The sequence below is a fragment of the Musca autumnalis genome, unplaced genomic scaffold (genome assembly GCF_047663935.1).
Source record: "Musca autumnalis isolate F117 unplaced genomic scaffold, ASM4766393v1 scaffold_4, whole genome shotgun sequence".
NCBI classification, from domain to species: Eukaryota; Metazoa; Arthropoda; class Insecta; order Diptera; family Muscidae; genus Musca; species Musca autumnalis.
Window position 1 is genome coordinate 151,828,303 of NW_027411977.1, and position 27,105 is coordinate 151,855,407.

The 27,105-nt window shown below is 32.7% G+C and overlaps 1 protein-coding gene across 3 annotated transcripts in view; it reads right to left on the reverse strand.

The window, feature by feature from the left end:
• Positions 1–2,254: 2,254 nt before the first annotated feature.
• Ilp8 (Insulin-like peptide 8) overlaps positions 2,255–27,105 on the reverse strand; it is a 52,864-nt gene continuing 28,013 nt past the window's right edge. Inside the window, exons 1-3 of one of the 3 annotated variants that reach the window (XM_073984212.1) lie at positions 24,920–25,064; positions 24,528–24,723; positions 2,263–2,890 (exon numbers count right to left, since the gene is read on the reverse strand). In XM_073984212.1, coding sequence (XP_073840313.1) covers positions 2,652–2,890; positions 24,528–24,702 — 414 coding nt within the window. In that variant the 5' untranslated portion in view covers positions 24,703–24,723; positions 24,920–25,064 and the 3' untranslated portion in view covers positions 2,263–2,651. The other 2 variants (XM_073984211.1, XM_073984210.1) reach the window with 2 other exon arrangements.

Consider the following 27,105-nt stretch of genomic DNA (forward strand, 5'->3'; position numbering starts at 1 on the left):
AATGTAGTCAATTAACTTACCTTTTGTTTATATAACTATATTACTTAAGCAAAGCTAGAAGCAATTTTTAAGGCAAATAAATATTGTAAACCAAAAGTGCAACTTTTAAGTACATTTCTAGTTGTTTCGCGGGGTAAATCAAAAAACTGAATATTAGGCATTTGTCGTGGGATACTTAGCAATGGATCCCAACAATAATATTGTTAGTTCTATGTACTTTAATTCTTGAGTATTTCGCACTGTGCAGTGATCCTAATTCCAAATTTCAGGATTCCAACTCTAACGTATAGTAATGCCTTGTTCATACTAAGGCTAATTCGCTCTATATTCGTTGTTCGAACCCAAATTACGATATAATTACTTCATTTCCCATACAAAATTTTGAGAACGAACAACATTGTTCAATTAAATTTACTCTCAGAACGACGATAAAATGTGTCCCATCTTTATCAAATAAGAGAATTTATCGAAATAAATTAATTATGACAGGACAAATAAAAAATAAAAATTTATTAAAAATCCAAACCTTTTTAGAAAAACTGCAAAATATGAATGAAAAGTAAACTGTTTAACGACTAGTACACATTCAAATCATAGCAAATTTTGTCTTTTCTTTCATTGCAGTTACATTTCTTGTCAATCGTTTCAAATTCGCGTACAAATTTAGAAACAAAAATCAAATGCCTGCCGGAAAGTCTGTATAGCAAAAAGTTATTTTGGCAGGTCTCCCTCTCGTTAATATTTAAAATAGAAAAATTTGAAAATACACTGAAAACACCAAAATTTTGAGAACAACTAGAAAACATGAATGAAAATATGATTATTTAATATTAAATAGATATCTGTAAGAAGGACAAATATATTTTCAGTTCATATCAATTAATTTTACTTGTCTTTTGACTGAAACTTTCTTTAAAATCAGTAAACAAAAACTATAAAAATATGAATCATGTTGCTATGAATTGTGTACCATGTCGTATGAACGGGTTAATTAGTAATTATGAGAACAAACGACGTGATTCAAGTCCTGGTATGAGCATGACATTAGCACAAATCCAAATTGTACCAAATTAAGTACCATTCAGTACTTTTCGTACAAATGAGTACACATTTCCAATACCATCTCCTTGTATCAACCCAATTTCCCAACCTTGATTCTCATTCAAAATTTCAAGCTTCTAGCTCTAAATGTTCATATAATACAAAATGGTACCAAATTTGTAGTTCGAATTTTTATAAACTGTTCGGTACGTTTATCCTATATTCCATCAGTGACCCTCATTCCAAATTTCAGAATTCTAACTCTACCCGTTCGCCAAATACAAATGGTACCATATTTAATACCATTTCGTACCCTTTTAGTTCGAATTTCCAAAAACCCAGCCTAAAGTGACACCTTCGGACCAAGAGTGACCCTCACCCAAAATTTCCAGATTCTAGCTTTAGCCGTTTATCCTGGGCGTTGATTATCAGTCAGTCAGTGAGTCAGTCATCATTACTGAACTCTTTATATTATTACATTTACGAAACCGAGTGGATTTCAACTGTCAATTTCTTTGTGCATACGTCAAATGAAATCTCATCTGAAATCCATTGGATTTCATTTGACGTTTAAGCAATGGAATTTACAGTAGAAATCGAGTGAGTTTCGTAAATGTAAACCTAGCATAATATTAGATAAATTAGAAATAATTATTCCATGACGTATTTTAAGTTTTCTTACAATTCGATGGATTCATCGCAGTAAAATGTTCGACAGCAACAGAAGATAAATGTCTAAATTCGACTACCGTTCATTTGGAAAATTTGTTTCGAGTGTCAGTTTGTCTTAATGGATGACTTAATACATACTTGAGCCATGTATACCATGGCTGACTTCCGTATCGTCAGTTGCTTTACAAATGACTGAATATCTGCGAAGTATTACATTTCTTAACGCCGTTGTACTTAATAACTGCGAAGCTACGAGTTTCAACACGTCAAAAATACCCATTTTTAACGCTGGTAAAAAGCAAACATGTATCATTTTTATTTATGATACATTTTGTTGCATTTTCCAGGAACAATGTATGAGTGTGCAACTGAAATATTTTGACGAAGTTTAAACAACCAACACAAAGCAATTGACGACGGAAGATAGCCCATCTTGACAGTTTCTTGTTTATGTATTACGCCTAAAAATATGCGAAACAGTTAAATAAAACATGTACAACAAATCTACAAATTTAAATAAAATGAAATACCCAATAAATTGTTGTTGTTTTTAATTTGTTGATATTTATTAATGCATTACTTTGAAATGGAAAATGGGTACAGCAACAACTGAGCAGGTATTGAATTCGGCTTAAACAATCTTATGAAATACATAAATTAAATAACGTAAATAGAGACCGGCTAAACCGGTAAAATTCGTATTAATTAATAATCGTATACTATGAAGAGACTTAAATTGATAATACTGTTGGTGAGTACGATTGTCAACAACCCAAATTTGCAAATTCACGTAGCCACAATTTAAATTACATACAAAATATTTATGCTAATAAGGTACACACGCTTATTTTGTTTTCTAATCTATGACTAATTTTAGAATAGAATTAGGACGGACTCCAGATAGGCACATGGCACTAAAAACAAACTAAAACTCATTCTCAGCAAAAGAAATCCTCATCGCATTTATTGAAGCAGCAATACGAAATGCTGTTGCTGTAACTTTCCTCATTCCGCTTGAAGCGTAATTTCTCGTCATGGTGTAACTGCCATACTTTCTTTGCCTTGTAACGGGGAATGATATCCAACTTGCTAAGTTTTCGATAGTGATTAAGACCAACTTTCAAATAGCCACCTTGTGGATAGTTACTGCGTCTGACATAGTGATAAGCTTTGTTAGCTGAAAAGATAGAAGGGAGATGAAAATAAATGCATAATATGTAGACAAAATTGATTACATGCTACATATGTATGTATGTTTTTAAGTGAGTATATGTAAGTTCTACGAGTTTTTATTTCCGTATTTGTTTTTTGGAAATAAAATTTAATTTTAACTGTAAAGATTACGGTATGTGTATGTTAAGTTGGGGGCTATAATATACTTACGTATGAATATTGAAATTAAACTTTATAAGATTGAAACGTTATAATTAACTATTGACGTCCGAGAGATTACCACAAAATTAAGACACCGATTTTATTGGTTTTTCCCATTTTGGAAAACTAATTCTTCAGAAATTATACTATTTGGCATCTTATAAGCAGCCTAGACTACGAGGGTTTTTAATGCGTTTTTTTCACACTTCAACCGCTTTAACTTAGCCATTTGTTATTATGGTTATTTGAAAGATATTATTTGCCTCGTTAAAAAAATAGTCCGTCCGTTGTGAAAAAAAGAATTTATGCCCCTTAAATGTTTAAAATCTAAGAAACCCCGTTTTTCACCACATTTACCCTTAATGAAGTTATGATCGAACGAAACCAATGGTACTTTCGTCTTCCATGGACTCCAATAAAACTGAATTAATATATGAGTAGTGGAATTCTGTAACTCATTTTTGGTTACCGACAAAAATCGGTAAAAAAAAACTCGAAAGAGAAATAATCTACGTTGGTATTACGGAACCCACTGATGCTATGTTTTTTGATGGTTTTTGTCTATTTATGTATATCAATCACGAATCCAAAATGCACACGGAGAAGCAAAAATGTCATATACTGCTTTTTTCCCAACACGGCTCTTTTACTCCTGACGTCTTTAATATAAGTTAATTTTTATTACAGTGTTTTATTTAACTTGCTTTGGTGTCTGTTTAGTTCAAATCTAGTAACTTATTTTCCACGCGGTTGCAGTTGACAATACATGAATATAAAACCAAGACCAATATGGGTCCATTTTTCCTACAGCTCCCCATATAGCGGTACCACCCGATTTCAGGTATTTTGAGGATTCTATCTTCATTTTTAGCCTGAATGGGCTGTATTTTGGCATTTGGGGTTCCCAATGGTACAGAAATTTCCCCACCAAAAATTGTGAATATAGATCCAGGTTTTGGTGTAGGATTTTATTTTATTGAGGATTTTATCTTAATTTTTTGCCCGAATTGGCTGTGACTTGGCATTTGGAGTTCCCAATGGTACAGAGCCTTCTCCACCAAATATTGAGAACATATGTCCAGCTTTTGGTATAGACCCCATATAGCGGTACCACCCGATTTCAGGTATTTTGAAGTTTTTATCTACATTTTTGGCCTAAATTGGCTGTAAATTGGTTATGGGGTTTCGTTGAAGGTGTAAAGAGCAGGTTGAGTGGGGTAAGTTCGGATGAGGTTTTTCGGAAGTTCGGTGGAGGTTGCACGGAGTAGTAAAATCTATTTACTAAAAAATTAAAAATAAACAAAATCATTAATAAAATTGATTTACAGTGTTTTATTCTCAATTAGTATATTCTTCATGATGGGATCTCCCCAATTAATTGCAGTTAAATTAAAAACGGTGACAAATTTAAATGGCAGTAAAAGGCAAGCGTTGATTTGAGAGATCCCATCATGAAGAATATACTAATTGAGCCTAAGAGAAAAATTATTTCTAGTTTTTAGTGCATTCATAAATAAAACACTGTAACTAAATTTTTCAAATTATTTTTTTGTGATTGTTATTCATCTAAAAAATGTTTGTAGCAAAAATAACTGAATCTTGAGTGCCAGTAATTCCGGACTACACCTTTTTAAGTGAAAAAGATTTTTACAAGGGCATGGTGCGTTGAGGATGAAGTCTATCTTGCATCTTGAAGACGTTTTTTGTGTTTTAAAGACGAATTTTTCAACATAAAAATTAAAAAACAACCATTACTCATCATATTTTTTTGTCGTTTAGATGACGATATGTAAAAATTCATAAATTTCGCAATAAACAATTAATTGGGTAAAAATGACGCAAATCTGATGTTGTAAAAAGATGAAGAAAAAACTGTATATACCATGCCTCTTTAGAATGCTTCGAGAAGAAACTTTTAAAGTACTACTTTATCATGAAGTAGTTCAATTTTATTTTGCTGGGAATGTATCCTCAATTTCCCATTACATACATTTATATTGTTGAAGTGAACTTAACGAACAACTGTTGAACTGTTTTGATAAAGGAACCTGAAGGAGTGGATCGAAGTAGTAGATCTCAGATCTATATATAATTTTTAGTAGGAATATTATCATAAGAACAGTATGGACATAATCGGATACACTCTGCGAGAATTATACTGTACATCACACAAACGGGCAAAAATAGAGAAATCCACACTAAAAGTTCGAAAAAGGATTTCAGTGAAACAATGTGGAGCTTTCTAGGGAAGTATGGGATTTCCCAAGAAATATAATATATCAAGAACAAATGCAATGAATGTGGTAAAACGATATACTAACAGGCCTTAAACTGCGAAAATAGTTTTTTAAACAAAGTTAGACAGTAGCTGCTCCGGATAACCTTGGTATCGAATAAACTGGATTCTGGCATAGTATCCAAAACTTCTGTTCAAAAACATTCCGATTAGCTCTCCAAAATGATTTTGTGATACCTGTGTTAAAAGATTTAGCCAATTTTCATAAAAATACTCAGACTTGGTCCGAAGACAAGGCATGAGTTACAAGTAACTGTGATCATCACTTGAACGCTCATATTTTATAATTGCTATAAAAAAATGTATGTGGGGCTATGTCCACAATTTTTGATGGATAAGTTTCTAACCACTATGAATCCTAAATGCCAAATGACATCTAAAATACCTTAAACCACTATGAACCCTAAATACTAAAGTACAGCCAAATTGACAAGTAAATACATACTTCATAATACATGAAATCGAGTGGTACACTTATATGGGGCTAACCCAAATGCTAAACTACAGCTAATTTTTGAAAATTTAGCTAAAAACTTAAAAATACCTCAAATGGGTCTGTACTTTATTTCATATATCATATTAATTAAAAGAGGATAGTGCGGGACCTTTTTCAACATTTAATTGGAATAAAAGCTATTAACGTCAATAATAGGCAAAAGGTCATTCATTCTTGCAACAGGAAATAATTTTTTGAGTTTTACACCCTGAGGACAGAAAGCCATTAATTGAAATACCTCCATGTTGATTTGCAGGTTGAGATACGGCCGATTTGTTGGGAAATCTAACTAAAGTGTTACGAATAGTACTTAAATAAAATTACATTTCAATTAAAAAAGGTAGTAGTACATCATTTCTTTATTAAATATTATTTGTTGATTTTTCTTATTTCCTTTCCGCATACGAAGTTGCGGGCACTTTGCTAGTAAACATATAAATGATGTGTCTTTTAAAACAACTATATCTCAATAATGGTTTGTTATAGGAAACAATCGTAAACACAAAGCTTGTAGAGAATTCTTCCATCTACAACATTTACCCTAGTCAGTTTTGATTGGACCTACCATTTTCAAAAAGAAAAAAAACCTAAAAATCCTTCTAATTTGACCTTTGACCCGGAATAACTGTTCTTGCACACATGAGATCGATGGGGAATTTTAAAATATTTCTTCTAACTGCCAGCCCTAGCTCTCCATCAATGTATATGGGGCCTATATCGAAATCTTAACCGATTTTCAACAAAAACAAAAGCGGTCTTACCATGCCTAAAAAATGATATTCCCCAATACAAATGCACAACGATATAATACCACTTACCATAATGTGGTGTAGGGTATAATGAAGCCACTACACGCAGAGAAAAAATATTTTTCGCTTTTGTTGGAACAAAAATATAAAATTTTGCTCCAAAATTGTATTTGTTTTGTTCAAGCATTGTATTGCAAATCCAAAAATACAAGCTTTTGCTCCAAACATAAAAAAACAAAAACAACTTTATTGTAAAAATAATTAACAATACCGATTGGTAGGAACTATCATAATCTAGAATTTTTACAAAAAATATTCTCATTTAAAAAATTCGCTTTTGTCGTGGTTTTAAATACGTATTGTTATTTTGTTTTTTCAGTAGATACACAATTTTGGATTGAACATTTCTATTATTAGTTCAAAAATACAAATTTTTGACTATACTATCTCCCGTTAACTTGTTGAGTATTTTCTCTGGATTCTAGTAGCTGCATTCTTGTTGGCAGTTATTTGTGTTTGTGCATTCTTTGTCCCTAATTAGTTTTTGTTTAACAGTCGAAAAAAGTGGATGAAAAAAAGTAAAACATTAGTGATTATAAACTTATAAAAACAACATTCCAACACAAAAATGCAAAAAATCTAATAATAATAAAAGTGTCATACATTATTAAATCTATTGAATTCTTTATTATTTTAAAACTGTCGGTGTTTTCATTTTTTATCGCGTTATCTACTTTTAAAATGCAATGTAGTTTTTTTTTCTCATGTGTTTTTGTGGAGCGCTGAATATAAAAGTGGTGGTTGAAGCAGATTTGGCGATATTAAAGAAGATATTAAAGAAGAATTCCGATAATTCATACATCTTTGACCCAATAAATTACATTTTCTTGAAAACGTCTATCTCTTTTGGGTTCTATTTATACTGAATAATGTTTACAACACGCGTTTGTAGTTTTGACCAAAACTATTGTAAATATAGTTAATTTTACCTCAACTGAATTCTGAATTTCAACAATGTTTATGGTCAATTTGGCCAAAACTATTATAAATTCTAACAATATTTATTGTCCATTTTGACCAATACTATTTTTCATTGTTGTTCGACACCACCTCTTTTGAGTCCCTTCTTCTACTATCGTATGTAAGTTGTTATGTGTGTGTGTGTTTTGTGGAGAGCTAAAAACAAAAAAGGTGGCTGAAACTTATTATACGAAGAGAAAATAGAAATAGTTTTTTTAATTTGTGAACGAATTGTCGGAATTCTATTTTAATTTAAAATATAAAGAGCGCGTGGCAACTGTCTAATAATTTTTGCAATGTATGCTCAATGAAAACCAAAGAAACGAATACTGCTGACTCTTGTATTTTATTGCGTAGTTTTGTGTGTCTGTTTTTATTTTAACTAACTTCATGATGCTATTTTTTTAATTTAGCGGGTTAAGGATTGTTTTGCTGCAGGCTTTTTAAATTTAGTTAAAAAAACATAAAACTAATCACCGACAGCTGAAGTGGAATTTTTTAATGAGAATTCTCTCTAAAACCAGTTATATTCAGTAATTTGGTGCAACAATACATTTCTTCAACCGATTTTGTTTTTGGCATAGCATTAATTAGTAAGTATCTTCTTTTTGTCCTTTTACTAAGCGATATTTCTAACACATTTTCTTTTTCTAATTTAGCTTCAAATTCTACTAACGACTTGGATTCACAATTTTCCTGACGGAATAAATCAGAAGAAATAGTTTGCGCATCAAGAGACGAATCTTTATTAAACTAAATAAAATAAGCGTCAACAGTGTTATTGAAATTTTTTAAAAATCATATATGAAATAAATAATAAAATGAAACTTTTTATATTTTATTTAAAGGCAACACACTTATAAGGTTTGTTTACAATTTTTATTCCAACTATTTCGTTTTGCAACAATAAATATTGTTACTTCTGACCAAAACTATTGTAAGTTCTAACAATATTTATTTTGACCAAAACTATTGTGAATTGCAACAACAAAAATTTTGTTACTTCTGACCAAAACTATTGTAAGTTCTAACAATATTTATTGTCCATTTTGACCAAAACTATTGTGAATTGCAACAATAAATATTGTTACTTCTGACCAAAACTATTGTAAGTTCTAACAATATTTATTGTCCATTTTGACCAAAACTATTGTGAATTGCAACAATAAATATTGTTACTTCTGACCAAAACAATTGTAAGTTCTAACAATATTTATTGTCCATTTGGACCAAAACTATTGTGACTTGCAACAACAAATATTGTTACCTCTAACCAAAACTATCGTAATTACATGTTTGGTCCAAAACGTTATAGTGTCAAAGAGACAATACATATTTATATTTAGAACAGATAATATAGTCCAGTGTGACAATAACGATTGTTGGATTGACAATACTACATAAGGAATCCAACAATATGTTAACAATACATATTTTGCTCTTGGAATATTTTTGGATCAAACTATTTTTTTCTCTGTGTGTACCCAGCAAAACCTCCCATAACCATTAGTCGTAACTACTTATAAATCAACTTACTAACTAACTAGTTATTCTAAAAGTCCCCAAATAAGATGAAAAAAACATAAGTTCTACTTTTAGAACTGTTGAGGTGAATTTCTAGTAGAAATACTTGAGAAAATTCAGTTTCTTTCCAATAAAACTGCATTAAAAAATAAATGAACATGTACAAAAGTATCAGTTGGTGTTGCCGACAGGGGGAGAGGTATTCGAAGATGTGCCGAACAGTTTTTAACTTTTGTGGGGAGGTACGAGAAGGAGTAGACCGATATGACCCATCTTCGAACTAGTTTTGGTGATAATATTAGGATGTACAAAATTTGGGCCCAATCGGTTACTCAGTTCTAGAGTTATCGTGCACTCCGACCAGCCACACAGATGTACGGACAAGGGTAAATCGACAACAAATTGCTTGAAACTGATTTAGTCTAAATATATATGAAACACATCTTTATCGAATCAGAGGGCATTAACTGCGAGTGGTACTCGAAAGAGTGGACCGACGTTCATCTTCGAATTTAATCTAAGATTCAAAGTTTGGACCAGTTTGGACGTAGTATCCGTCTCGAGAGTTGTCGTGCACATCTACGCATGGTGGCCATAGGGGGACTTGGAAAAAAATTGTACCGCGAACAGCGAATAGTCTATTTAGTAGTCTATTTTATCTATTTATGTTGGACGTAGTCTATGCCCTCTATTTTTGATTTGTTTTACGAATACATGTGAGTACAGTCGTAATCCTATGAAATCAGAGAAATTTAGAATATTGTCTTGGTTCAAATGAAATCACTGATTTTCTGCTGATTTGAAAACTTTGGAAGGTATGTTTTTAATAATAGAAGCATTATTGAGCACCAAAAAGCCATTTGCCTTGAATTTTTTACAAGAAATCTTCCAAGCTTTTTTAGATGTTTTTTTTCATCTGAATGGTCACTCTTTGGGCTAGTTTCGAAATTATTTGTTGAAAAATATTGTTTTTTTTTTCGACAAACTCCCGCATACGAAACACTGTTTTTACTGAAGCAGTTTTCGTATCAGAATGTATTTTTGTGGGATCATTATGAACCTAATAATCTTGTCCCTAAATGGGGAACTGCGAAATTCAAAATTTCGAATTAACGAAAAATGGATAGTTTTTCGCAATAAATCCGTTAAAAATCTAAAAAAGTCTCTTTCTTAAGGGCAATATTTTTACATTTACAAAAACCCACAAAAACGTATGAAGATCGGATAAAGAATACCGTCGAAATTTCAAGGAATTACCCATCAAGCAACCATTCTCCTGCGATTGCACTCTCAAACAACACAACGGGTTCTTACCTTTGAACACTCATATCTCAACTTCACAACTTTTGTCCGATCGACTCGAAAGTTTTTGCAACTAGCCAGAAAAGTTGCTTTAACTTCTCAATATTAGTTGAATTTTTTGATAAAGTATTACAAAATCCGGTCCTCTTTTTGGCCTGTAACTTTTCATTAATGTGTTCATGTACTCTTTTTTCATCCAAAAATATTGATCACCGTACCTATATATCATACAAATATTAAGATGTACTCCCTTCGAGTGTTATCGTGCGCACCATATTGTGTCGGCGATACCCGCAATTACATTGTAAATCGAAAAGTGTCTATTGGTCATTAATTTTTACTACAGCATTCGTACAGGGTATCACAGACTGCTGAACTGCCGAACCCAAGTTAATAAACAGTTCGCACAAAGTTAGATGTAACCACAATGAATGTATGTACAGAGTCAGAGTAAGTTATGAGGACACTCGAATTACTATTCATAAATGTAAACAAATTTAGGTTTTGTTTTTTTTTTTTTAATAATTACAAAATTTAATGCATTTTTCCGGTTTCAGTTACTATACACCTACCAAGCAATTTTTTATTAATTTTATATATGTATGAATGTATGTACATTTGTATGTCTTGTATGAGTATATACAGCAAGTGTAGAAATAAACTTGTATCGGTAAAATTGTACAGTGCTTAACATAGTCAAGAGTTGACTGACATTTTGACCTTTAAGTGTTAAGATGCCGAAACAACTTGAGGACATAATCAAAATTTATAAAATTACAACATTTGCATACGTATAGTGGCTCAAATAAAAATAAAAAATAAAAAACATATTTTGTTACCACCGGCATTATTCAATTATTCTCATTTCATTGTATTTTAATGTGTTATAACCCACATAGCATTTAGAAGACTGTTTTTTCAAAAATCACATTGAGGAGTCTTTTTAGAGTCCTTTTGGTGATCAAAAATTGATTAAGTCGCTTGTGTGATCAGAAAGGGACTCGAAAGTGACTCCCTGTAATGATTAAAAAGAGTTCAATTTAAAATACAACAACAAATGTGTAGCAATCACAAATAAATCATTGAGGTGTTTAAAATGTGACAATTTTTTGTTATTTATTGTCACATTTTGATCATCTGGAAGATTAATCAAAAAAGGGTCATACAGGTGTTTGAAAAGTGATTATAATTATGTATATTCTGATCATATTTTGAACAGTTAGGTGATTAAAAACTGATTGTTATTTTATTTTTGTTTGGTTGTAAATAATTCTCATATACACTTTCTACAAAACTTTGATATAAATGTAACGTATAATATTAAGAGTATAGACAAACACAACACATGTTCAGGTTTTGCCAATGAAATGAAGAAGCAGTATACTCACCGCGCAACATAAAGAATAATTAAAAGACATAACAAAGCAGAAAAGACAACAAAACAAAGGAAAGAAACAAAAAAGAATAAAGAGAAATTTCTTTTAATTTATTTTGTCTAATAAATGACTCCCTAAAGACTCATAAACGATTATAAACATGACCCAAAAAAGACTCGAAAAAGAGTCCCAAAGTAATCAACAAATCACCAATAAATGATTGAAATACGACTCGAAAAAGACTTTATATACTATCAGAAAATGGGCAAAAATGACTCGAAACTAATGCAGAGGAAGACTCATTTGTGATTTGCTTAGACGAGTCGCCTGAGGTTATGTTTTCCTACCGACAAAGGAGTCATTTATGATCAGAAAATGAGCTCATATTCCAGCTTTTTAATCGTGCAGTCGGATCAAAGAAGACTCGAATTTGATTAAAATTTTAAAAAAATGCTGGCTGGGAAGCTATTATTGCTGGAGTGTAACTTGAAATGTTATACGAGGACTGCACGAAAACTATCTGGCCTAGGCAACACCGCGTGTTGCCAGACGCCATTTAATTTTTTTGTTGGACAGTTTGACAGTTTTTAGCCTATACGTACCCAGGACAATTTGTGATACGACCCTGTGTTGTGTTCTTTACAGTGACTTCAAAAAATTACATTGCAAAAAAATGAAATTTACTAGTGAACATTCGTCTGATCATTTGTCACAACTTTCCATGTGGACAATCACGGCATCGATCAAATAAAATCTTTGTATGTTTATAAAGGCCCATCCTATAGCACTATAAAAAAATCGTGGCCGACACTAGCCAAAAAAAGAAGGTCGTGGCGGTTGCCTAACAACGGGAGTTATGCCAGAAAAAAATTAAGCCGTGCGTGAACAAATACTGCAAGATCGCCATGTTATATACCGTGAGATAGATGCATCTTTGTGCATTTCTTCCACCAAATCACATTTGATTTTGTATGAACACCTGGCCGAATGTTTACGTTAGATCCAGCACAATTGGATAATCGCTCGATTGCTGCAAAGAAATTGCGAATAAATACGATCGCTGTGGTTCAAACGATGTTTATAAGATCGTCACAGACGACGAATCTTGGATCTATGCATATGAGCCCGAAACAAAACAGCAATCGACCGTGTGGATCTTCGAAGGCGAGCCAAATCCAACGAAAGTTGTTCATGGAAGAAGCACTTCGAAGGAAATGACCACCTGTTTCTTCGGCAAAACTGGCTATACGGCTTTAGCAGCGTAGGAGTGTTAATTCTGAGTGATACACTACAATTTTTTTATTCGAAAAAAGGAACAAGAGAACCATGTTTTAGATGTGTCTGAATCGGAGTGGAAAAAGTGCTTCAACAATTGAACTATGGGCCCAATAGCAGGTTTCTGATGCAAAAAGTGTATTTTCAAGTCATATATTTGAATAAAATAGTAACGGGATTAGATTTTTAACACTTTATACCACTTAAAAAGAAAAACATTTCAACCTGACAACGTTTCATGATGGCATGCCGGTCTGCCAAAGATAATACATCTTATATTGTAAAATTTTATAAAATTCAGTCACAAGAAGAACAAAATTGTTTCGCTCGACAATTAAACACCGTTAACATAAATAACGTTTTTTTTTAATGGAAAATACGTGGAAGGGCATGCTAATTAAGATTGTGATAAAAAATTAAAAAAGTTAGATGTGATAAGATATTGTAGGTGTAGACACGTGATGTATTTTCTGTGTAGTTTGTATAGTAGTTTGTATGTTTTTTGGAATAGAACTCTCGGTATCGCAACGTATCCGCGAAACTGCATGAGTACTATACAGTCGAAATCGCTTATAACGTCGGTCAAGGGACCGACCAAAATCGGACGCTATAAGCGATTGTCGTTATAAACGATATTTGTAAAAGAGTTGAATTTATATTATGTATAGTGACATTTGGATATAAATCCGTTTTTTATTAAGTAAATAAATAAATTCAATTCATTTTTGCTTTTTCATTCTATATATATACGTGGAAATGATTTAAAATACAAAATAATAAAATAGAACGATATTAAATTCATTTTTTAGCATATATATTACGTTAATATGGGATATGGTTCTTTAAAATAGTCAGTTATTTTAGTTTCTGCTTTTGAATTCCAAATACGTTTAACGCAGATCTGTATAGGAATTCTGTAACTTTTATCGATTGAAAAGTTCTTAATTTTGAAAGGGTTTCCAAAACACATTCTTTGCTTGTAACGTCTTCTGAGTAAATAAATTCTTGAAGGGTTTCTAAAGCTAGACATGCCTCTAACACTAACGGTAATTGAAATTCTGGTTTCGTAGTATCCTCAATTACTTGTTAAAATTGCCTTCATCGACAACTTCCAATATTATGTCGTCTTCATTATACATGGCAGATGTGAAAACATTCTCATCGATGGCAACTAATTCATCAATATATTCCCTATCAAACCCGCATGATGAAAAGAATTAGCAATGACAGAAGACGTTACATTTTTCCACGGTCCACGTAATAATAACACGGCATCCAACACATTTAATTTCGTACTTTGATCTTTTTCTATTGTTGCCAAGATAGTGGATATTTGCCGATTCCGGCAACGCGATTTAAATGATTTTATAACACCTTGGTCCATGGACTGTAAAACAGATGTGACATTGGGTGGCAAAAATTCAAGCTTAATTGACTTGAGACCGCCTACATGTGAGTCCAACCCCGTATTCGAAAATATTGTGTTTATTTTTGTTTTTGGTATTTTGTTGTTGTTTGAGTTTAAAAAATATACATACAAATAAATATTGAGAGAGAAATTTGTTTTCATCGTATGGTTCGACGTTATAACCGATAGCAAAATTCAGATATTTCACAAAAAAAAACCGACGTTACAACCTATATGACGTAATAAGCGATATTTATTTGTGTGGAACATAAAGGGCAGAAATTCGGGACTTTTGGATTTCGTCGTTATAAGCGATATGACGTTATAAACGACGACGTTATAAGCGATTTCGACTGTATGTGTAAAAAAATTTATCCGCGTATGGCCACGAAAACTTATAAAAACCTATTAATAGATAGCTGAACACTTAAAAATTTGAATATTTTTATGTATTGGGCTGGGAGTGGGATTTGTCAATATGGCATAAGTCGCCAAATTTTTTAGTAATATTATACGAGTTATACCAAGCATTGAAATTATGTATGTTCAAGATCTCTAAATTTAGTAACTGGGACTACAAACACCAACTAAATTTAGAGATCATAACCTGTAATTATAAAATTTGCAAACAACGGACGCGATCGCAGTATTCTACTTTGAAACCTTAGGTAATGATATAAGTCACAATTACTATTGTATACGTCTAATAATCTCTGAGATTTCGCGTTTGGCTAAAACCCGTTGTGGGGGAGGTCCCCCGCCCCTCCATTTTCTGTATAAAAACTACCTGAGAATAGATCTAAGATCTAACGAATCTACGAACAACTTTTTTTCAAATTTGGTCCAGCCATTTCAGAGAAATTCTATTTCGAACATCATGACAGGCCTGAAGAACTTTCTTTTCAGAACCAAATTTTCAAATCAAATTTTAAAGCGATCGAATGTAAGTTGTGACCTTTTTGCGTCTTATATATAAAATCGGATAACATCTGATGAAACGTGTATATATGTATATCTATTGGTCTGTTCATTTACTTTTGAAAATGGTAAAACCGGAAAAAGTAGTAAAAGTTGTAAACTCCTCCCTAATGAATTGTATGGTGCCTGAAATAAAGGAACGCTTTTCGAGTAAAAAGTGGTAAAATTTGAAGATTCTTGCACATAAAGGAACAGAGCTTATATCTGAAACGATTCCTACCAAATTTTGCAGATTTATTTTTATGATCATTATAAACATAGAAACGAAATTTGAAAGGTTCAGCTGCATCCAGTGACTTGTTGCCTCAAAAACCTGTCATTGGGCCCATTGTGAATTGGTTTGAACGCATGAAAAGGTATACAATTCATGCTGGAGACTACTTAAGACAATAAAATTATTTTTGATGGTAAATATTCGTGCTTTCATTCTTAGACCAGAAAGTTATCGAGCAACCGTCGTATATCTCAGATTATATAAAAAATGCGAACACATTAAAAAGATTCTTAATCACGGGATCGAAAGAGCTAGGTGATCTGTATAACAAGAAAAAACAGTTAAGTTTTTTACACTCCACCACGAAATATTCTGAACTTTATGGAATAATTAATTTTCACACTTTTATGTGCAAATTTTTTTGAGCACTGGAACCCCAAATACCTAATTTTAGCTAATCCTTTCAGCTAACAACGGGCGGTACCGTCATATGGGGCTATACCACATCGTGGGCCAATGCCCACAATTTTTGATAGAGAAATGTTTAACCACTGGGAACCATAAATGCCAAAGGAAATCGATGATACCGTTTTATGGGGCTATATCAAAACATGGACCTATTTATATTGACAATTATTGGTGGAGAATTTTGTGACCACTGGGAAACTCAAATATACATATTGCAGGCAGTTCGGTCAAAAATGTAACAAAAATCTTCAATATACGTTAAGTCCGGATGTACCGTAATATTGGGGATATACAAAACCGTGAACCTGCATTGAGAATTTTTGGTGCAGAACTTTTGTTACCACTTTTATCATCAAATGTCAAATTACCACAATTTCGGTAAAAATTTTAGCTAAAATTCTCGAAATACAGAAAGTCGTAGGTACCGATATATAGGAGCTATAGCAAAACATGGACCCATACTAAAAATATTTAGTGAAGAATTTTCGAGACTGTTCCCTGACTAATAAAAGCTAGTTTGGTTTAAAATTGCAGATAAAATCATCAAAGTACATAAAATCGGGAGGTACCCTTATATGGGATCTATACCAAAACATGGATGTATGTTGACAATTTTTGGTGCAGAATTTCAAATATCAAATTAAAAGTACTTCAGTCAAAAAAAGTAGCTAAGCCCCTCAAGAAACCAAAAATCGGGAAGTTCTGTTATATGAGCTATACCAAACATTGACTTTCTGGATAAGTTTTGTGACCTCTACGAACCTCAAATGTTAAATTACAGCTTGTTCACTTAAAAATTGTATCTAAAAATTTTCAAAATACGGAAAATCTGGAGGTACCGTTATATGGGTGCTATACCGAAACATAGACCTATCTTGAAAATTTTTGGTGGAGAACTTTCGTGACTGTAGTGAACCGCAAATGTCAAATTACGGGTAGTTCAGTCAAAAAAATGTAGCTAAAATCCTCAAACTATCGAAAATCGATAGGTACCGTTATATGGGGCCTATACCTAAACATGGACCTATGTTCACAATTTTTAATGAAGAAGTGTTGTGTTCGGTAAAAATTTGTAACTAAAACCCATAAAATACCGGAGATCGGGAGGCACCGTTATATGGGAGCTGTACCAAAACATGACCGTTATAGCCCATCTTTGAATTTGAGCTGCCTATGGATAAAAGAGATGCTGGAGTGATTACAACAAACAGATAGACAGAAATTGCTAGACCGAGGCAGAATTTCATCCTGATCAAGAATATATATACTTTATATGGTCGCAAATTATTATTCCAATGTGTTACAAACGGAAAAATAAACTTACTTACCATACTACGGTGGAGGGTATAATAAAAAGTTTGATAAACGCAATGTTCTCTATTATTTTAGCATACGCTTTTACTTTTGAAGCAATTTATACTTTGAAGCAATTTATATTGTAAAAGCATTTAAAAATTGGTTTTCCTGCTTTTTTTAGCGTGAATTTCAATATAAAGAGTGTTGAGTGTTACATATTTTGTAGAATTTCGGAGGAGGCAGGGTACCTCCTCTCAGGGACCTAGTCAGAATTGCATCTCGACCAGTGTTGCCGAATTTGACGATTTATCGTCATTTCGACGATTTTTTGACCCAAAATTGAAAAATGACCATTTTATGGTCCAAAATGACGATTTGCACGTAAACCAGAATTGCATAAAATAAAAGACAATAACTATATTTTGACCAAAATTTCACGAAAGACTTTAAGGATGAGCTTTTTTAATGTTAAAAAACAATTTCCAGGATGATTGCCTATATTTAGGCACATATCTGGAATAAGGGTATTTTCATAGTTTTTGCCTCATCTTCGATTTACATCAGCTGAACATTTTCATTTAGGATTGTCAATGGATGAAAATCTTCCTTAAATGTTTTCGAGATAAAATACTTCCTAGCGATGCCCTCTTTAATGCCAGTTTTTGTCGATTTCCGACTGCCCATCAAACGAAATGTACGACATTTGAGCTAATCTGTCATTCAAAACTGACCCAGCTATACCCAGCTTTACCTTGCTGCATTTTTTCAAACTCGATAACCACAGGGAAAACTATCATCTTCTGAATGCTGTTTTTATAGCAGCATTTAAGTGAGATTGGGTTATATTTATTACTGTGGGTTGAAAATTTTATGTTGTCAGTCTCATTGACAAAACTATCAGCGAAAAAATCGCATTAAACGGTAACCAAGCCTAGTTTTGGACCACGTTGACGATTTTTTACGATTATTCAAATTTTGTTGACGATTTGACGATTAAACGGTAACCAAGCCTAGTTTTGGACCACGTTGACGATTTTTTACGATTATTCAAATTTTGTTGACGATTTGACGATTTTTTTGACAATTTCCAGTTCTGCACAGACCTTTCAAGCGAACACACGTGTCATAGTTGCGAACGGTTGAACAATTCAACGAAAAACAGTCTCTCAGTTTTAAAAAAAAATACTCTTGTTTTGTAACCGAATCTATCCGCTCTCATTGAACTCTGTCGCGGTTCGGTTTTTTATAAAACGCCCAAATCTTTAATTTTTCTATGGCCCCGGGGGCCAAAACTAAGGGCAGGAGGGGGAGACCTCCTAATGCTCTAAAGAGTCAAAAAGCTTCAAGGCCTTTACGTGATCAGTCCTTGTTCAATTGGGCAAGTACTTCAAATCGATTTAGTGCTTTAGCTGATGAAAATGAAATGGATGCAACTCCGGAATCTAACATCATCAATGTACAACAATCAAAGCCTCCACCAATTGTTGTGGATGCGAAAAAGCCTCTAAAAGTGGTAATGCAACTTCTCGGACAAAATTGTCTGTACAAATCGACTTCAATTGGAACAAAAGTCTTTCCAAATACTGATGAGATGTATGAATCTTGTAAAAAAGTTTTATCGGAGAATAATTTTGAGTTTCACTCCTTTAACTCAAAACAAAATCGTCAATACACAGTATTTCTGTATGGACTTCCAAAAATTGATACTAAAGACATTGAAGAAGAATTAATTAGTTACAATCTTATGCCCTCTTCTGTTAAAGAGGTAGCAACAAAATACAGTTCGGAGAGTAATGCTGTTTACAAAGTCCAATTCCCACGTAAGAATTTTAATCCAAGCTCTCTCAAAAACGTGAGGAATATTTGCAAAGTCTTCATCACTTGGAGAAAATATAAAAATAAGAAAAATAACCAACCAACTCAATGTTGGAATTGCTTAATGTTTGGACACGGTGGGGAGCACTGTAATCGTCTCTCCGCTTGTATGATATGTGCTGGACGGCATCACACAAACAACTGTCCACTAAACAATAATGATAAACGACCTGCTATGTTCACTTGTTTCAATTGTAAGAATCATGGAAAGGAGAAATTCGATCACTCTGCTAATGATGTAAACTGTCCTCTGCGTGCCCTCTACCTTGAAACGAGAGCAAAAGCAACATCAAAAAACAATCGTGGAAATAATAACACACGAAGAAACATACCCAACTCCAATTATCAAGCGAACTCACAACATGTTCGTAATCAAAACAACAACATGAATGGCGATGCTCATTTCAGCAGTGCTACTTATGCAAATCATGTTCGATCGAATAATGATTTATTCAATATCGATGATCTGTTTCAGATATTTATGAATACTTTAGATGATCTAAAGAAATGCAAAACTAAAATGCAGCAAATTAATGTAATTATGTCTATGGTGAAGTATGCATATGACATATAATCCTAACAACGACTTACGCTTATTTCACTGGAATGCAAACGGCATGTCCAACATATCTTGTTTGAGGCAAATGGAATATATTCTTGAAAGAGAAAAAATTTCAATTGCTTCAATCAATGAAACTCATCTAAATGAAAACCATAAAATATATATGAAAAATTATGTTGTCTATCGACTTGATAGAGAAGATTCTAGAGGAGGGGGCGTTGCCCTAATTATTAGAAAATCGATTAAGCACAAGCTATTGCCATTAACTCCAACTCATACAATTGAAAATATCTCAGCCGAAATTGTAATAAACAACAGGAAAGTTATAGTATTCTCTGCATACTCTCCTAAATATTCTCGCAGTTTCAAAAATGATATTATGTTAATGACGTCTTCTAGCTGCGAATTCATCATTTTAGGCGATTTAAACGCAAAACATTCCTCCTGGAACTGTCATACCAATAACACAGCTGGTAATGTGCTTCACAATTTGGAACAAAGCTCCAACTTTTATATACTACATCCAAGTTCACCAACGTACTATCCGTATCAGCAAAACAGAAACAGCTCTACAATCGATCTTATTATTAGTAATTCTACCCTTAACTTGTCAGTAAATGTACTCGACTATGAAATTCCCTCTGACCATCGCCCTTTAGTTTGTTCGATTTCCCACTCAGAAGCGGTTCATGTTGATCTAAGCTATTATAACTACAAACTCGCCAATTGGCCAAGATATAAAAGTTATTTGGATAACTCTATTGTGCTGAATAACGAACTATATAATAGCAAAGAAGCTGTTAGTAATGAAATCAACAACCTGGTTGAGATTATCTTGCGTGCAAGAGATGTATCTATTCCAAAAGTTAATAAATCTGAAAACTATGAACTTCCCGCAGACATTATTAACTGCATACGAGTGAGAAGGACATACAGAAGAAAGAGCCAACGTGCTAATAATATAGCTGAGGCTAATTATTATACACAATGTTCTAAACTGCTCAGCAAACTAATCGATGAGAAAATTAAAATAGAAAATAATAGGAAATGGGATTGTCTACTTTCAAAAATGATGCCTGGGGATAAATCTTTTTGGAGAAACAGCAGGAGTCTACGTGGTAAAGGGAGAAATAATATTCCACCTCTTATACACAACAACAATAAATTCATAACCGATGGAGAGAAAGCTCAACTTCTTGCGGATACATTTATAAAAGCAAACAGTATAACCTCTGATTATACACATTCGATCGACACACAAGTAAAGTTGAAGGTTATTCAACTTTTATCAGAGAGTCCTGACACTGAAGGTATAGTCTACGTTACTCTAAATGAAATTGAAAATATTATAAGAAATCTTAAGTCATCCAAATCACCTGGCCTCGATGGCATATCAAACTTATTAATTAAACAACTTCCTACAAAAGCACTAAAACTACTTGTTTTAATCTTCAACAGTTGCTTAAAACTTAATTATTTTCCATCGAATTTTAAAACTGCGAAGGTCATTGCCATTCACAAGCCCAATAAGAAGAAGTCTGATCCATCTAGTTACAGGCCCATAAGTTTACTGAGCAACCTGTCAAAAATACTAGAAAAACTTGTTCATCAGCGGTTATTTGAACATGCAGAAAATAACTCGCTGATCTGTGAAGAACAATTCGGATTCCGCAAGGAACACAGCGCAGTTCATCAGGTCGCCAGAATTAAAAATATTATTACCGATAATAAACGCATCAGACGTTCTACAGGACTAGTTCTTCTTGACATTGAGAAGGCGTTCGACACCATTTGGCACAACGGTTTGGTTTACAAATTGCTGGAGGGCCGTTTACCAAAATATATTTGTAGATTGATATATGATTTTCTCGATTCGAGATCATTTATTGTTGCTGTAAACAACTCTTATTCAAACATAAAAATGCTGACCTCTGGCTTACCACAAGGATCTGTACTTTCTCCTTTACTATATTCTATTTACACGGCAGACTTTACTGCACCTACATATCTGAAAGTAGCTTATTATGCAGACGATACTGCGCTAATTACGTCCGCCAAACTAACTTCATCACTTTTAAAGAAAATGGAAAAAGGATTGACGCTATGTAGGAAATACTTCACGAAATGGAAAATTAAAATCAATCCTAATAAAACACAAGCCATTATATTTCCTTTCAACAAATCGCCAAAAAGAATTCCCAATCGTCAACTCGAATTCGGCAATGAAATGATTAATATTAATGATGATGTTAAGTACCTTGGCATTACTTTGGATAAGAAATTAACCTTTGGAAAGCATATTGAAGAAATTCGCAATAAAGCAATGAGGACGATTAGATCACTTTGGCCTTTATTGCACAAAAAATCACGTCTCTGTCACAAAAATAAAAATCTATTGTACAAATGTATAATTAGACCAATTATTATGTATGGTTGTCCTGTATGGTACAAAGCGGCTAAAAGTCATTTGAAGAAACTGCAAATAATTCAAAACAAATGTCTAAAAATTATAAATAGAAAACATTGGAGATATGGCACATCTCTACTTCACGATGAAACCGGTTATGATACTATTGAAGAGTTCCTGGACAAAATTATTTTCAACTATATTAATAAAGCAGAAAATTCCTCTTATCAGTTGATAAGGTCTTGTGTGGAAATATAAGAAATCACTAAATACTGTTGTTATGCTATAAACCTCATCAAATTGAAAATCATATGTTACTTTAGACTATTATTTATAATAACCTTTAGTATACATATTTATTTTCAACCCTATTTGACTTAGGAATTTATATAAAGGTTTTTATCCTATTTTTCCTTTAAAAATTATTAATCAATAGTAAAAGTAATCTCATGTTTAGATAAATATTGTTATTTGTTGTAATATCGTTAAAGATAGAATCTCATTATTATATTTTTATTTTTATGTACAAAAATTTTCCAACCAATAAAGATGAATATGAAAATTGAAATTTTGACAATTTCCGACCAAAAACTGTCGGCAACGCTGAACTCGACACCATTTCGGGGGTGGGGCCCAACGGAGAAAAATTTACATAAAATGTCTAAAAAATGACAATAGAAAAAACTTCTGAACTGGAAAACATTACAATTCATGAAGAAAATAGTCTTCGATTGTATATGTGTGTGTATTGAAGAAGGAAGACCAGAGACACTAGACTGACTTGATAGTAAAAAGGCTTCAAAAATACTTCACAACTGCAAATTTGCAATAAGTTTAGTATATATACAAGTTTTCAAACTCAGCCTTTGTCTAGCACCACATCTAAATATGCCTGATGAGCTGGCTTAAACCACAAGCGAAACGATCGTAGCATCTTGGTTGGATGTGTGTGGACTTCGCTAGATATCACTTTTTCAATACAAAACTCCTTAGGTCATGATAAGCTCAATTAGTTCAAGAATTAAATAAAAAAAATATATTTTGATGAATTTCGGAGGTGGTGGGGTACCTCCCCTGTGTCCTATTTATAACCTACACCACACTGTGGGGTATTATGTTTTTGTTTTCATTAGTTTGTACCATGCAAAAGGAATTGATATAGGTAGGAATATTCACAGAATCACTATCTGAATCGATTTACACATGTCCATCTGTCGGTCCGTTCGCATTTACTGTCCTATTAGCATGAAAATTGGGAAAGATAGTTTTTATGGCCAAAGGACGAAAGTTATTTACCTTGGTAAGAATCGGCTCAGATCCGGATATAGCTCCCATATAATTTTTCGGCCGATTTTATGTATGTATATGATGCACCAAACACGCCATTTATGTCCAATTTCAATGAAATTTGTGTGACAGAATTTGATCCAGAAATAAATTATATTGAAATCGGTTTAGATTTGGATATAGCTCTCATATATATTTTCGCCTGATTACATGTATTCGATGCACCAAACACAAAATTGGACAGACATGTTGCTGACATTTGCCAACTTTGACGGAATTTGTTCTAAAAAAAAAACTTCGCCAACTTATATTTAAATCGTGGTGGTGTAGGACATCATGTAATCAACCCCGCCCAACTTTGACCCTTTTCTTACTTGTTTTTAAAATGCTATATTTGGAAAAATTTTGGACGTAGTTGCATTTCAGAATAAAAGGTACTTTTTTGGGCCAAAAGGTCCGACCACGCCCATTTTTAAAAATATGATATATATCCAAAACTTCTGAACAGTTCTTCATGAAATTTGTTCTATGGAAGTTCTATAACAATATCTACAGTAATTCGTGTGGTAGCATACTCCAAGAAACTCTAACAAAAATTATTGCTCTGAAAAAGGCATAAGCACTTTTTTCGTAGTTGAAGGTTTTACAAAGATCTAGTAAAACTTTTTGGAGCATATTCACAATATAGCCAACTGTCCCTGAAAAACGTCTGTACCAAATTAGATCACTGGCATTATTAAAGCCCGAACAATGTATTTCTTCACTACCAACGAAAAGAAATAGTATCGACGGTAAACCATGAGCGCTTTCAAATACATTTATGATGACCTTACGACAAATAAAATAAATTCTCACATCAGTCTTGAAGTAATATTAAGCTAAGACAGAAAAAATTTAAAGGACTTACATTCAGAATCAGCATTATTCAACGTGTGCTCGTTAGCTATAGATCGTCTTTCCCTGACATCATATGCTTCAAATAGATGTTCGCAAGCTTCCATTGCCAATTTCTTCATGCGATCTAAAGAACAGTAATTTGCCGCTCCTCGTCCATATAAAACCCCCAGCAGACAAATAAACATAATGCTTCGGATAAAACCTGCCTGAAATCCAGAAAAAAAAACAATTTAATATTATATGTAGTACATGCATAATGAGTATTAACTCATTAATAGAGCTTTTAGGGCATGGCCGAAACATAAGGAGAAATCGACAGCGGGATTCCTTTACGGTTAGAATAATATTAATATAAATACATATGTTCTATTTGTGGATTTGTTATTCGATAGAGTAACCGACCGGAGGGTGTCAAGCAAGAACTGCTATGCCGTGGCTATAACAACGTACGAGTACACCAAATCTACACTTTTATCAATAATTTTTGTCAATTTTGTCAATAATGTTTGTTTATTGTAAATGTAAAAACTTCAAAATACACAAATTCGACAAAGACATAAATACAACAAGATAAGACATTTTTTTGCTATCATTCTTCAGTGAATGGCTTTTGAATTTAACATAATGTTATATTACGATATGGTGATATAACATTTTCTTTCTTTTATACATTTTTACGTATTTAACCGAATTTACCGATCCAATTGACATAGAATTATTCTTGGATAGATCCTTGAATTCATAAATTTCGTTTCTGATACCATTACATGAAATGCTCTTCCTTGGTTGCGATTTTGAATTAACTGCAACCTGTTAAGGGTAATGTTTCTATACAAAGTTTCGTAAACATTTTTTGTTGCATGCATTTTGTCTAGTCTTAGTTGTATTTATCAGGCATGTCACAGAAACGAATTCCGATCGAAAGTGAAATTAATTCCGTATTTAGTTTCTTCAGAAAACGAAAAACGAAGAATTTTTCGGAATGAAACCACTTTTGATTTTGCAAACGGAATTGTATTTTTATTTTTTTAAATTTGCCACTTTAAAACTCATACCCCCATTATTATAAGTCTTCTTTTGTTATAGTTTGGATTTACCGAACAGATTTATAGCGTTCCGGTTAACTTAAAGTTAAAAGTGATGATTGAATTTCAAGGAAGATCTTCTTGGCATTAACTTTCAATGTAAAAATTATATTTGTAATGTCTCCAAATTGGTTTATTTTGCGTTTTCAAATCCATCAGATAGTAAATGAACACATATAATAATGGCCCTTAGAAATAATAAAATGCTCTGTTCCAGAACTTGCAAGAAGCTACTATTTTTTATGTTATCGAAAAAAATAGTAAAAATTAGTAGATTCTTGCAGTACTGAAACAGCCCAAATATGTTGTTTTGTTAACAAATTTACATTTAATTTCATATTTAAACTAAATAATGAGGTTTTCCGATTTTACAAAATCGATCGGAATCTGAAGAAGCTAAAACAAAAACGATCGAAATTAAATTACGGAATTGAAACCATTCCGATCGGAATCTTTGACATGCCTGTATGTCTTTGAATTCGACTGGTATCGTTATATTGGAAGTACATATATCAAAGCGTGACCATATGGTCCATTTTTGTAATAAATATTATTTTGCTTTTGTAATAATTATTACAAAATATCGAGTACATGGACACACTTAATATTTCAGTTCAACCAAAAGTATACATTAGGGCAGCCCCAAAAACGACAAAAATTTGTTTGAACGTCCTACTGTTGTGGCTAAAAACAATTTCTTCAGAAATGGATGATGATCGGTTAACGATAAATATTTCATGCATTTTTACATATTTTCATTCCTGATGTAGTTTTTTCATACTGTACATGTACCTTGCGCTTTCTGTGGATCGTTTCCATTTCACTGAAGAAACTGACACATCGCTCGCATTTAAGCGAAAAGAGCGGTTTAAAAAAGTTAGTGGCATGGGAGCTGTATCCGATTTATCCAAAAAATAGTGTGTGATGCTACATCACATCGAAATAGGTTTAGATCGTCGTATTTTTTCATGGATGATAGCGAAATCGGATGCGCATAAAAAGTGTATGCTTTTTGTGCAAATTATAAGCGTTATACAGTTTGTTGCACACTAAACTACATATGATGCTACATCTCAGCTCACAGTAAATCCTGGCAGATGTGTACAAATTAAAAGAGAATAATTCGCTGTATTGGTAAACCGCATGCGCATCAAGTTATTTTGAGAATTTCGCGATTTACACGTATTTCAAGATTATACTCCATTTAAAGGAACCCCAAATTTATTTGAACGATACCCATATCTACCGCTAGATGTTGGCGTGTATTCGAGAAGTGATTAGAATAAAAAATGTGATTTTTAACTCCGACCTATGTTTCCTATATTTACTTCAACTAACTCACATAATAAATTTTAATAAATATTTTCTTCAAAAACTTTATAAATTTCCTCAATATATTTTTTTGTTTTTGCTATAATATGCAAACCACTAAAAGGATTTGTATAGGTTTGGTTTCATTTGAATCTACGCGATGTTTAGATTACGTACATATTTTTTATATAT